Here is a 14,809-nt window from a genome sequence, read left to right on the forward strand (position 1 = left end):
GGCAGATTCTTCTGGAATTTAGAAGAATCAGGATTTTGGAGTTTCTCTTTTTTTTTCTTCTAATTTAATTTGCTAATTCACAGAATCACTGTAAAATTTTTCTTTTCATGAAAATTTAGTGATCCTGGCCTGAGAACTAATTTACTGCCGGTTTTCATCTTTTTCCAGCTCAGTGGTCCCAATCTCATTTCCTTTTTAATCATGCTTAGTTTTATTTTATAACAGACTTATTTTCCATTCTTCCAGTTATTAACAACTGGGATCTTTGACCTCAGGACTTTTAGAGTTTAGATTTGTCGAAGGAGATGTGTCTGAGAGACTATCCCAGGAACTGTATGAGGTGTAAAAGCTTTTTCAGAAGGTGAACATTTTGTGCCCAGGGAAAGATGAACTGATTCCTATCTTTAGTGCTAAGTAGGTTAGAATGAGTGAAAGGCATTTCTTGTCATGGTTTTGCGACTGAACTTTTAACATGTGTTTAAAGGACATTAAGCTGGTTATAGTGCCAAAACAACCAGGTGGAAATAAATAGCCCTTGTAGAAAACAATTATCCTGATAATAAAGGGTCTGAATTAAGGATATCACTGGCTCTTCCACCCAATAAGGTGGGATGAAGGCAGGTTTAAGGGTAGGCTACCCACTGGCCTTTGGGTGTGAGGGATGCTGATACAGACTCTCAGCCAGCCCCTTTCATTTTAGCTGTGTGCTTTACTCTCACTTCCAGTGGTAACTGGTGCCTCCAATTCTCCAGCTTTTTTTGGATTCTGCAGCATGGATTGGCTGGGTTTGACTTTTCCCACTTTTCTTAGGTCTAATATTAAGTCATTTAACTTTTTTGTTTGTTTGCTGGTTTCTAAAATTTTGTTGTAGTCATTCTTCTCCTGTTTTCCCTGAGCTTGAGGAATTATGCTTTTTAGAAACTACTTTAAAGTTTGCTGATGAATTCTTGGATACAACAAAATCACATAAAATAAAAATTGATAAGTTGAACTTTATTAAAGTTAAAAATTTCTGCTCTATAAAAGACACTGTATTAGAGTTCTCCAGGGAAACAGAACAAATAGGAAAGATGGATGGATGGATGGGTAGGTAGGTAGATGATAGATAGATAGATAGATAGATAGATAGATAGATAGATAGATTTATTAATTATAGGAATTGGCTCATGCTATTATGGAGTCCAAGAATTCCCATGATCTGCTATTTGCAAGTTGGAGAACCAGGAAAGCCAGTGGTATAATTCAGTCTGAGTTCAAAACCCAAGAACCAGGAGTTCCAATGTGCAAAGACAGGAGAAAATGGATGTCCCAACTCAAGCAGGGAGCAAATTTGCCCTTCCTTCATCTTTTTGTTCTATTCGTGCCCTCAGTGGATTGGACATTGCCCTCCCAAGTTGATGAGGAGCATCTTCTTTACCCAGTCTACTGGTTCAAATGCTAATCTCTTCCGGAAACAGACACCCCCAGAAGTAATGTTTTACCAGCTCTCTGGGTATCCCTTAGCCCAGTCAAGTTGGAGCTTAAATTAACCATCACACACTGTTAAGAGTATGAAAAGACAAGCCACAGATTGGTAGAAAATTTTCATTAACTATGTATCAGGTAAAGGGCTGATATCCAAATTAACGATTCTTAAAACTCTTAAAAATGGGCAACAGATCTGAACAGACACTTCACCAAAAGAGGAACACGGGTGGCAAATAAACATATGAAAGGTGCTCAACATCACATGTCATTAGAGAATTGCAAATTAAAACAGTGAGATACCACTACACACCTAATAAAATGGCCAAAATCCAAAACATTGACAACAACCAATGCTGGTGAGGATGTAGAGCAACAAGAACTCTTATTCATTGCTGGTGGCGGTACCAAAAGGTACAGCTACTTTGTAAGACAGTTTGTCAAAGCTAAACATGGTCTTACCATATGACCCAGCATCATGCTCCTTGGTATTTACCCAAAGGAGTTGAAAACTTGTGTCCATACAAAAATCTGAAGCTTTATAGCAGCTTTATTCATGATTTTCCAAACTTGAAAGCAATCAAGAAGTCTTTCAAAAGATGAATGGTGTATCCAGATAATGGAATATTATTCAGTGATAAAAAGAAATCAAGCTAGGAAAGACATGGAGGAATCTTAAACGTATATTGCCGAATGAAAAAAAAACAAACAAACAATCCAAAAAGGCTACATACTGTGTAATTCTCTGGAGACAGTAAAAAGATCAGTGGTTGCTGAAAGTTCAAGGCCAGGGGGTAGTAATGGGGGAATCAGTAGATGGCACATGGGATTTTTTAGAGCAGTGAAGCTATAGTATTCTGTCCGATACTGTAATGATAGATGATGTCATTATACATTTGTCAAAACTCATAGAATATACAACACAAAAAGTGAAATAGGACTTTAGTGAATAATAATATATTAATATTGGCTCATCGATTGTAACATATGTACCACACTCTAATGCAAGATGTTCATAGTAAGGCATACGAGGGAGGGTATTTGGGAGCTTTCTGTATTTTTTTTTTTCTCATTTTTTTCTGTAAACGTAATACTGCTAAAAGAAAAAGCCTATTTTAAAAAAAATTCCCTTCAACTATTGTTTTTAGTGGGATTTCAGGAAGGAGTAGAATGGATATGTGTGCTAAATTGCCATCTTGTACAGAAAGTTCTAGAAATACTTTTTAAAATTGGTATAAGTAATAAAATATAAAATAACTCGCTTTGGGTTTATATTCATACATTACCTAATAATCTAGCACTGCATTTTATAGATAACTACTTGTCATCAAGTAAATTACTCTGTAATAAGTTTAGCTACTTAAATGATTATTTGAGCAGTTTCTCTGAATAATACAGTTGTTAAATCATCAAAAAGATTATGAGATGACTCTACCTTTAAGTGCAAAATTTTATTGTTATATAGTGTAATGTACTGTTTTAAATCTTCTCATAACAAATGTAAAGCTATTTTTCTACTAGAGAATGTAATCAATGTTTTAGCCAAATATTTAAAGGACCATGACAGCAACAATTGATATAGTGAAAAATAACATCAAAAAGAATAAATATTATAAAATACATAGAGGACTAAATAAAGGTCAATGTGAATATTAAGTTATTGGTCAGAAATCTCTTATCTTCCTCTTTCTACTTTTGTTGGGCTTTTAGGATGAGGAAGTCCTCCTGTGTAGCAGTCTGTATCCTACCGGTGAGCTCTGTGTAGTCTCATCCTTGGATCCAAATAAATTTCCACAGGCCATTTCTCTCTCTATCGTAAATCATCTTACATTTCACCATAGATTATTTTTTAATTCATTTATTTTTAAATTTTTACTTATACATATAACATTAAATTTACCATCTAACCATTTTAAAGTGTGCAATTCAGTAGTATTAAGTATATTCATATTGTTGCAATCCTAATCTTCAGAACTTTTTCATCTTGCAAAACTAAAACTCTACTCGTTACTCTTCCCCCTTCCCACTTCCTCCCAACCTCTGGCAGCTACCATTCCATTTTTTGTTTCTATGAGTTCGACTACTCTAGACCTCATATAAGTTGAATCATACAATACTTGTCTTTTTGTGACTGGCTTATTTCACTTAGCATAATGTCCTCAAGATTCGTCCATGTTGTAGCGCATGTCAGAAATTCTTTTTTAAGACAATAATATTTCATTGTATGTATAGACCACATTTCGTTTATCTGTTCTATCAATAGACATTTGAGTTATTATACTTTTTGGCTTTTGTCAATGATGCTGCTATGAACATGAGTATAGAGAGTTCTCATAAAATTATTTTTTTAATTTATTGTTTTGATCGTGTTGTTCCCAAGCTACTTCTCACTAGATTTAGCTATAAGATAGGAAATCAAATAAATAACTTCATCAGAACTGTATCTAAAAATCCTACTCTAACTAATATGAGGTCTCAGGTACAGGCTTTAAGTGTTTTGGCTGTTCACAGATCTTATTTTATGTTTCGGCTATTTTCTAGAACTTTTTGGCCCATTTAGCTACTGCTCTAGACCTGTGAAGGCATATAAAACATGGATAGGACTGGTGCCTAGACCTCAGTGGGAGGGCAGGTGAGTAGGTGAGATAGGTGCCAGGTCGATGTGTTTATAAACTGTCTCATAGCATGACACCATTTTGGGGAATGTGCCCCAGAGATTTAGAGGCTTCCATTGTAGTCCTTTGCCATTACCATTTTAAGAATGCCTTTTTAAGACAAGAACTTCATAGTAGTCATCACAGTCCTTTATAGAAGCACTTTTCGTAACCTATAATTGTGTATTAATTAATTGTTAATTTTCCGCCTTCCCCATTAGACAGACTATAGACCTAGTGAAAGTAGAGATTATGTTTTCAATCTTTTTCACCATTGCATCTCAAATACAAGTGTCTACCACAGTATCCGGTATATAGTAGGTGCTCAATAAATGTGTGTTTAAGAAAAGATAGACTGACCAGAGTTTAAATGAGAATGAATATTTTCCATGTTAAATGTGGCAAATTAAAATAATTGGCAAAAGAGAGGGATGCAAGCTTCAAGGCAGAAATGCTAGGGAGCATGTAAACTATTTTTGATAAGTGGTGCAGGATCTGGTAACAGAGCCTCAAGGCAGCAAAACTGTCTTTAGAAAGATGAAAGAATGAAGAGATCTCTCCTTGGTCACTCACAGTTTGTCAGTTTCCAGCCTACCATGAAAAACACGCCTAAGAGCTTTTTTTTTTTTTCCATTTTGAAAGATATTTATGTTCACTGTTAGAACACAGCATTGTGTATATTTTATGTTATTTATTTATTTGACTCTTTAAACTCATCTCATTAAAAACTTTGGCCAAAATGCAATACCTACCCAATAAATTGCTGTATAAGGAATTTGTTCAATGTACTTAAAATTTTTTAGCTAACTTCTAAAGATTACTTTTGAAGTATAGATTGTTCTCAGTTGAGTATTAACAATGATAGTTATAGAGTTAAAGATCTCTTAACTATTTTCTACTATGACTCGGTGGATGATTTAATCATATGATGTTACCCAGATACTAAAACAGTTCCAGATTTTCATAAAGAGTCATATTCTTCAGATATTTTCTCTTTTCTTTAGTTCATACAGTGGAGATTTCAAAATTTTTAAAAAATATCAATTCCTTATTTACAGTCTGTCTATGAGATTCAGCAAGCATGCTTTCCGTTTCTTTGACATGGAAATTAAGGCAAAGTGAAATGTTCTATTATAGACTATACAATAGATCTCTTCACTCTAGGTCATTACAGTAACACATTGAAACAAAAGACTCAGCAGTTAGTCTTTCTGATGATTATGTTTCAATATGTGGTTTTTCTCTGGAATTGGACCCTTGGGAATTAAAAGAAAGTATCTCTATCCTGGAATGTAAAATTACAATAGATTTCCAGTAATGTATGTTAACTCTGACAGGTTTAATGTCTCCTATTCTAGCTCACTTTCTTTTTTCTTTTTCCACACAGATTGATAGAGCTACATTCTCCTGATAGCAGGAACACACTGATCCTACGCTGCAAGGATACAGCAACAGCACACTCCTGGTTCGTAGCTATCCACACCAACATAATGGCTCTCCTCCCACAGGTGTTGGCTGAACTCAATGCCATGCTTGGTGCAACTAGTACAGCAGGTGGCAGCAAGGAGGTCAAGCACATTGCCTGGCTGGCAGAACAGGTAGGCTGGGAGGCAGGGCAGGGTCTCACATGGTTGCCATTCGGAGCCAGGATGCTTCCCCCATTTCATATTTATCATACAGTCAGGTCCTGGATATCTAGCTTGCAGATCTTTTGTCTCTCCTCCCCACCATTTAGCTATTTGTTGTTAATTATCACCTTCGTGGGAAGAATTGACTGTCATGATAATCATCATCACAGTATAAAACGATGTTCTTATCACGATCTATGTTCTTAATGACAGAGGATCATTTTCATGATTTTAGAACAGGATCAGCAAACTGTTTCTGCAAAGGGCCAGATAGTGTCACAACTTCCTGACTCTGCCGCTGTAGCAGGAAAATAGTCATAGACAATATGAAAATGAATAGGTGTGGCTGTATTTCAGTAAATATTTGTAAAAACCGGTAGTGGGCTGCGTTCAGCCCACAGGTCATAGTTTCCTAACCCTGTGCTGGTCCATTGACAGAGTTTCAGGAACAGCAGTCTTACTCCTCTGCTCCGGGAAAAGTATAAATATAGAAAATATTTTACAAGCCATTGGACAAATGTCTTCCACAATTTATCTTCCACAATTGAAAAATGAAGAGAAGAGAAACAAGTAAACCTAATTGGATATGGGTTGAAGGGAAAGGAAGAACATACTCCGAGTTATTTTAGATCCCAAGTTTGACGAAAGGGAGACTAAAGGTTGTACGTGACATTATGGTCCATACTTTTTCTTTCAGATTCTTCACTGTCAACTGGGCTAGAAAGAGCTAAAATAGATGATTGGACTTGGGGTTCAGAGATGATTGTTTAAGTGCTAGTTTTGTTTTTCACTGGTTTTAGATCTTTTTAAAATTTTCTTCATTTCTTTGATACTGGTTCCCTCATGTATGTGTGAGGGGGCAGGGATTGCGTCAGTATCAGCCCTAGAAGGTTTTGTTCTTTTGTCTTAGAGAGTTTCCCAGGTCTGGCCCTTTATCATGCACCGCAACAGGATTCCGATTTGATAGATCAGTCACCAGGATTGGCAGTCTCGTTTAGTAGCTTTTGGTGATTGTGTGGTAGATTAATTTTGGACTCTACTATTTTTTTTCAGCTCTGAAATTTTATGAGTGTTTCAAATAATAATTATGATAAATTAGAACACAGGATTACTACTGTGATGATTTCTAGGAAGCATAATTAGAATAAATAAGCAGAGAAACTAATGAAAATCATGATATAAGTATTTATAACTTGTGAAAGTTTTAGTATTTTAGTTATGTTTATCATTGTTTCTGTATTTTTATGTACTGGTTGAAAAGCTCTATTGTAGTAAGTGTTCCATGCCCTCAGCAATCTTCCTGATTTTAAAAAGGCAATATACTAATACATTCACATGGTTCAAAAATCAGAGGTGAAAAGTTTTACTTTCCTTCCTGTCTTGTCCCCCATCCACCGAATTCCGACCCCCTTTTTCCCAGAGAGGTCATTAATTTTATTATTATCTAGTGATTTTTTTGAGAGTTTCTCTGTGCAAATAAAAGTAGATATGAACATATCTTTCTTTTTCTCTCTTATATTACATGATAGCATATTATTTTGTTCTTTTTTTTTTTTCATTAAGCAGTATTTCCTGGACAGCTTTCCATATCAATGAACAGAGGCCATTCTTTTTTCCAACTGTATAGTTTTCCACTGTGTGGCTATAATTAAATAAGCATTCGTCCAGTTTTGTTGTTATAATCTTTTGCTATTACATATGATGCTATAATAAAGAACCTCATAGTTTGTCCTTTTACAGATTGCTATCCAAACTCTTTGGTTCCAGAGCTCAAATAGATCAGAAAGCAAGGGAACCAACATTATCTGAATATATTTGGTTCTTAAGTTTGTGTTACTGAGTAGTAAAACTTTGGTTAGAAAGGGATTTATCCAAAAATTTGCATCAGGTCCTGAATTTGGAGAGTTCAGAGAGCAGGAGATATTTCTTTACCCGTAGGATAAACCCAGAAGTGCTGAGTCAAAGGGTGTATCAGTTATCTACTGCTTAGTTTCTAAGGATCAGGAATCTGGTTATGGTTTAACTGGGTGATTCTGGCTCAGGATACCTCATGAAGTTTTAGTCAAGCTGTCAGCCAGCGTAGCAGTCATCCGAGGGCTCAACTCGGGTTGGCAGGGCCACTTCCAGCATGATTCATTCACATGGCTGTTGGCAGGAGGCCTCAGTTTCTTGCTATCTGTTGGTAAAAGTCTTTAGTTCTTAGCCATGTAGGCCTTTCCACGGGGTTGCCTGAATGTCCTCAAGACATGGCTGCCGATTTTTTCCAGAGCTAGTGATCTGAGAGAGAAAACAAGATGGAAGCTACAGTGTCCTTTATGACTGCTTTGTTCTTTTCACTAGAAGAGAGTTGCTAAGTCCAGCCTACATGCAAGGACTTCACCTCTTAAAGAGAAGAGTAGTAAAGAATCAGCAGACATATTTTTACACTACCACAAAGGGTATATGCCTTTGTAATTTTGATAAATATTGCCATATTGCCTTCCATCAGGTTTGAACTAATTTAGATTCCCACCAGTAATGTATGAGAGTTGCCAGACTTTTAAAGTGAACTTAATTTGATCTATGATACATATAGACTAGTAGAAAGGAGAAAAATAAAGCCACCAGTTCATCACAATCTGTCTTTTATGGACCATATTATATTTCCTTTACTCAATTGTGAGCTCTTGGAAGACAGGAACACACTTTTTCCAAGTGTTTTTTTGCCCCAGAGAACTTAGCCTAATGCTTTATATGTAATAGATGCTCAGTAATTTTTTTCTTTTTGTTTACATATATATGAAGAGCAAGCAACCAAGTCACTTTTTATAAAATATTGTCCAACGATACAACTCAGGGTTAGGAAATAATACTAAGTAGAAAAGTTTCAACCACTTTAAAAATAGTACCACTGAACTAATTCAAAGAGCTATTTCTAAAATACTCTTGTTTTTTACTTTTTTGAAGTAGGTGTTTGGGTTACCCAAATCAAATATCACTCTCAGAATAAGGTGTTCAAGCAAAATTGGATGTATTTCTCAGATGTATTATAATGAATCAAAATTGGATGTATTTCTCAGATGTATTATAATGAACTTATGTATCTGATAAAAGTAGAACCCATTTATGACTCTAAGATTCTTTTATGAGTGTAAAAATGGTCAAGATAATTTCAGATCATGTAATCTGTTTAATATAGGTAAGCATTTCTTTTGGCAAGAGGTGTACCTCCTGAAAAGCTTGCATGTAAATGAAGCTTTTTCATTTATATTTAGAAAAGAGTCATTTGGGGCAGATAAGAAAGAATCTTTAAATGATTTCTCCTTAATTTATCTTTTTTGTTATTTCACAATGTCATAAATTGAGTTTGTTTAAAACAAGTAAGACCTATAATACAGATATTTGATAACTGAGAGATCATCTGTTCTGTGCATAGGGACTTCAGCCTTCTTTTTTGATACTGATTTTTCTGTGACTGATAGTTTACCTTTTAGTTGGTTATATACTTTAAGGGTAATTTTAAGTACTCCAAATGGGGGGACATGTATTACCTATAAAAGCAGTATTTTTAAGCGTTTGAGTATAAATTAGAAAAGCCAAGTCAGCCAAAGAAGGCTTTGTTTCTATAGTTTCGACTTTGTCCCTGATAATTCCCCAAATATGTAAAGATTCAAATTAGGATTAGTGAAATGGTTTATTTAATGTTTGCTTCTTTGTTTTCTTTTATAAAAATAACAGAAGTACATCACCTGTCAAAAAGATTTATAAGATAAAAATATTTAAGGAATGACTAATAACTATTAGTATTTTTTCATGTTAGTGTTATCGAACTCTATTTATTAGAAAATAAAATTTGTAGAAGGTTCTTGTTGGCCCAGAGTGTATGCATGTGTATGCATGTGTGGGTGTTGAAACACAAACAAACCAGAACCCTAACATTAGTATCCCTTTTTTCTCCAGCCAAAAACTGAATAGTGGAGCCCCAAGGCTGCTTGCACTGATACAACTGAAAACACATGCTATATATAGCAGGTAGCATTTTGATTCCAGTGAAAGCAAACAGTATCTTTATAAGTTAAGGCAAATAGATAAACAGAATGTCTTAAATTGCAGTTTAAATTTCCCCCAGTGGTAAATAGAAGAGGAAAAAGATATTTTCCAAAAATAAGGACTCAAGAGAGCTAAAGAATAAACACTTTTTAAAAATGAATTGAACAAAACGTTTTCTCTCTTGAAATTGGTTATTGCTTTTATTGCCATTAGCAGTTTTTTGTTTTGTTTTGTTTTTAGAGCCTAAAATATCTTCTTTGGGAAGAAATACATTTAATTTAGGTTTTCCAAATAAATATGCTCTGATCTAGCCTTCAAACTAGCTCCCTTATAATACAAAGGAAAATTAATTTTTAAAAATCAGATTATCATTTGAACCTTTTGGGAGGATAGATTTTTCATTATTTTCCCTATTGAAATATTACTTATAACAATCTCAGACACAGACTTATTAGTGCACATAAACTAGAAATCCCTTTGGGGTGTCTATGACCCAAAAATATAAGAATCTAAGAGAACCTCTTTAGAGCTGATAGTCTCCCTCTAGATATTACAGAGTTACTCATAGACTAATATAGAAGTCTTAGAAAACTTGGGTTTGCCAATAAGAAAATGTAATCATTTCTACAATACCTTGCTTGAATTCTCCAAGTCAGGTCATATATTTTATGCTTTTAGCATATGGTAGAACAAGGGTCCCTACAATAGCTGGAATTCATTTCCCACTCCTGGGATCAGCTTGTGGCTCCAGCTAAGAGAAAAGAGTCCTGGTGATAGATATTATAATACAGAACTGAACCACCGCTTTTCAGACTATAGATGTATTCTTAAGGTACTCTGACATGTTCAAATTATCTTCAGAAGTCACTGAGGAGAAGAAACTAAAAAGTGGCTCTGGAGACAACTCTTTAAGAGACAAGTGATTCATCAATTTGGATCCTTCTTGAAGCCACCCACCAGTGATAGTGAGCTGAACGTTCAGTGTTCAGAAACCATTGTTAAGCATTCTCTGCTCAAAGTTCTTACCTCACGAGGGCAGATGTTTTGATGATACCAGAGCTTTTCTTGAACACAGGCTTTTGCTTTTTGGCTTTGGATCCTTGACAATATGGATAAACAGTGGTTGTTTTCCGACATTTTTAACTCCTCACAGAGGTAACTGGAGCTTTATGCAAGTAAATGCAATGGCATATTTGAAACTGAAACATAAACTTCCGAAAGTGTAATGGAGAAGTCTGACAATAGTTTATATGAGTGTTTTCCAAAATACAACATAGTAGGTCATCAGCATTTAAAAAAAAATAGAATAGACATTATCAGAGTACACTGCATAAAATATAGGGATTGTGTTATTTTGGAAATTTTTCATTCAGTTATTTACATAAGTGTATATTAGGTTGCAATGTAAAGTATATTTCTTATTATAGGTCGACAAAAAATATTTGAAAAACACTGATGTTTAGATTATGCAGACTTATTTGGTGGTAGAATTTTGTTTCTCTCTTAGATGATGTTTCTCTTACATCAGATACACTAACATCATTATGAATTTTAACAGATTAGTGTGTATTTAATCAGAATTGGTGATAATTAGTTATTATAGAATGGGAAAAAACTGTCATATCACTAGATAATATCTGTAACTTACTCAGGTTGAGCTTTTTCAAACTACACAATCCACCTCATACCTCCCAATGAACCCCTGCCCTTGGGAAGGAACCTGATGGGATGTTCCCTGTTTCTCAAGTCTTTTGAGATGGGGAAACAAAATGGAGACCCCCTATGTTAAACCTTCATTTAAGGGACTTTTACAAATACATATCGTTATAGTTAGCTCTGCTTTCTGGATTTCACCATTGGAACAGGCAAAACTAGATGGTGGAAGACAACAATGGAGACCTGTTCTCATGGCTGTGACTGAGAAGGATTTGCTGCTTTATGACTGTATGCCATGGACAAGGGATGCCTGGGCATCACCATGTCACAGCTACCCTCTTGTTGCCACAAGGTAAGACAAAAGACAAAAACATAAAATAAAATATCTATCTTACTCTAAATCTTCTAAAGAATTTTAAAGTGAATTCTATTAAGTGCCTAAAATAGCATTTAAGTAGCTGATATAGTTGATTTAGACAAAGACTTTTTTTTTTCCAACCTTATTGATTACTTCGCCTCTCCTAGCTCAGAATAAATGGTTTCTGTCATTAGTATTTTTGTGTGCATTTTTAAGTTGAAGCAGCTTCCTAATTGCTTCCTCCAAGGTTTGCTTAGTCATGAAGATAAGTAGTATTTTTTTTCCTTTACTTTATTGACTCTGACAAGAAAACCACTGAAATTGTGGTAGCCTTTTGACTGAGTGATGAAATCATTTAAACCAGAATGTGGTACTGTGGATAAACCACACAACTCAGCCAAAACATTCTTCAACTTCTCTTTCTGGTATAAGAGCACATAATTTTGATTCCATCAAATAAACATTGATTTGACCTGAAGCAACAGGATGTTTCTAGCATGCCAGATGTCGGGAGTTGGAAGGCAAAGAACAGAGGAATGTAGATTTGGGGGCCAATATGTTTTAAGAGATAATTAGAAACTAGTGTGAAACTAGAAAACATTCACATTCAGTCTTATTTGGGCTTAAAAAAGAATCAGATCTTTTTGTAAATAAAAAACTATACCTTAAAAAGGAGCCCCACAGAAAAGTATTTGGCAGTCAAAAAAACTAAATGCTGAAACCATCTGGAACAGTGGGGTGGGGGTGGGGGTGGGGGTCCTGCCTTGAGCAAACAAAGATTCATGTGAGGAAGAATATTCTTTACAAGAAGACTCACGTTATATAGGATTTTCTTCAACTTGCCGAGTTCCCTTACATTTATAATTTTTTAAATAAAATAATTTTCACATAGTTTTTCAGGAATTCCTCTGTAATTAAGAGCTGGAGCACCTAGATCACAGAACAGAGATAAGAGATTTGGGTTTTTTTGTTTGTTTGTTTTTTTTAATTCCCCACTAAATTATAACCTTCTTGAGGTCAAGAACTGTGATTTAGTTATCTCAGCACTTCCCATAATGCTTTGCATATAGTAGGCCCTCAATAAATCTTAGTTGAGTTAAATTCTATTACTTAAATTATAGTTTGTTATAGTTACATTGAGAGCATGATAGAAATCCTATGAAAACATGTGAACATATCTCAGTCAGTATAATAGAGTAATTAAATTTATATTTTCCAAAGATTTTGAGCTTTAAATATGACTGTAGAGGTCTCTTAGGTTTAAATTTCATGGGAAAAGCTCATATTCTAGTTGTGAACATAGAATGCAAAGTGGGTAGCTTTATCCTTAGACATTTCCTTAGCTGCATATCACTGGAGGGATGGAGCAGAAACCTGTGACATCCCATAGGTGAGCCTTTGTTTACTACTAGAAATTTTGATCCCATAAACAAATAATTTTTGGTCATAGACTAGACTGGCCTAGATCACCAAAGCACTTTGGTACTATAGAAGGAGATGAGGTAGTTGTGTGTGTACTATCACTGTGGTATTAATTTGCAACCAGGGAAAAGATATAAATAAGATTTAAGAGCTAAACTATAAAATTCTTAGTTTTATACAGGAGTAGATCTTCATGACCTTGGCTTAGGCAGCACTTTCTTAGATATGACACCAAAAATATAAGCAACAAAAGAAAAAATAAATAAATTGAACTTTATCAACATTAAAAACTTTTGTGCTTCAGATGTCACCATCAAGAAAGTGAAAATACAACCCACAAAATGGGAGAAAATATTTGCAAGTTATATATCTTATCTGGGACTTGTATCTAGAAAAATATAAGAACTCTTACAACTCAATAATAAATAGATAAATTACCCAATTAAAAAATGAGAAAAAGATCTGAATAGACATTTGTCCAAAGAAGATATACAAATTGCTAATGAGCACATGAAAAGGTAGTCAGCATAATTAGCCATCAGGGAAATGCAAATCAAAACCACAGAGAGATACAACTTCCCACCCACTGGGATGGCTATAATTAAAAAGACAGATAATTAAAAATAAATAAATAAATACAGAAAGACAGATAATAGCAAGTGTAGACTAGGATGTGGAGAAAATGGAACCCTCACACACTGCTGGTGGGAATGTAAAATGGTGTCTTTATTGAGGAAAACAGTCTGGCAATTGCTCAGAAGGGTAAACATAGCGTCACCACGTACAATTATACTTGTATGTTGTGTACTCAAGAGAAATGAAAACTTACGTCTGCCCCAAAACTTATACGTGACTGTTTGTAACAGATTCATAACACCCAAACAGTGCAAACAACTCAAGTGTTTGTTAGCTGATGAATGGATAAACAAAATATGTCATATCCACACAATAGAATATTATTCAGCAATAAAAAAAAAGAATGAAGTTTTGATAAACTGCAACATAGATGAACCTTGAAAATATTATGCTAAGTGAAAGGAGTTAAACACAAAAGACCACATATTATATGATTCTATTTATATAAAATGTGCAGAATGGGCAAATCTATAGACAGAAAGTAGATTAGTCATTCATTGCCGGGGTGGGGTAGAGGACGGGTTGGGAGAAATAAGGAATGACTGTTAATGAGTACAGGATTTCTTTTTGGGTAACGAAAATGTGCTAAAATTGAATGTGGTCATGGTTACATATCTCTGGATATATCAAAATCCTTGAACTTACACTTTAAATGAGTAAAGTGTATGGCATGTGAATTACATCTCAATAAAGACATTGTAATGAATAAAACAACAAACCAAACAAGATTTAATAGAAGGGACTGAGGTCAATCCTTAATAAACTTGAATTTGAATCCCCATTCTACCATTTGTAATAGAATTGGAAGCATGTTACTTATATTTTTTGTGCCACAGATTTTTCATTTGTTAATGAAACCCTAATGGACCCTAATAAGATAGAGTGGGTATGACTATTAAATGAGTTAATACTTGTAAAATGCCTACAGTGGTACCTGATAGGTTGTTAGTTGCTTTCATTAT

General features: G+C 34.7%; 1 protein-coding gene across 1 annotated transcript in view; it reads left to right on the forward strand.

The window, feature by feature from the left end:
* LOC105305779 (beta-2-syntrophin) overlaps positions 1 to 11,812 on the forward strand; it is a 52,297-nt gene extending 40,485 nt beyond the window's left edge. The window contains exons 3-4 of the mRNA XM_011380581.2: positions 5,506 to 5,716; positions 11,641 to 11,812. Coding sequence (XP_011378883.2) covers positions 5,506 to 5,716; positions 11,641 to 11,787 — 358 coding nt within the window. The 3' untranslated portion in view covers positions 11,788 to 11,812. The remainder of the gene's footprint in view (positions 1 to 5,505; positions 5,717 to 11,640) is intronic.
* The last annotated feature ends 2,997 nt before the right edge of the window (positions 11,813 to 14,809 follow it).

This window comes from Pteropus vampyrus, unplaced genomic scaffold (genome assembly GCF_000151845.1).
Source record: "Pteropus vampyrus isolate Shadow unplaced genomic scaffold, Pvam_2.0 Scaffold394, whole genome shotgun sequence".
In the NCBI taxonomy this organism is placed as follows: Eukaryota; Metazoa; Chordata; class Mammalia; order Chiroptera; family Pteropodidae; genus Pteropus; species Pteropus vampyrus.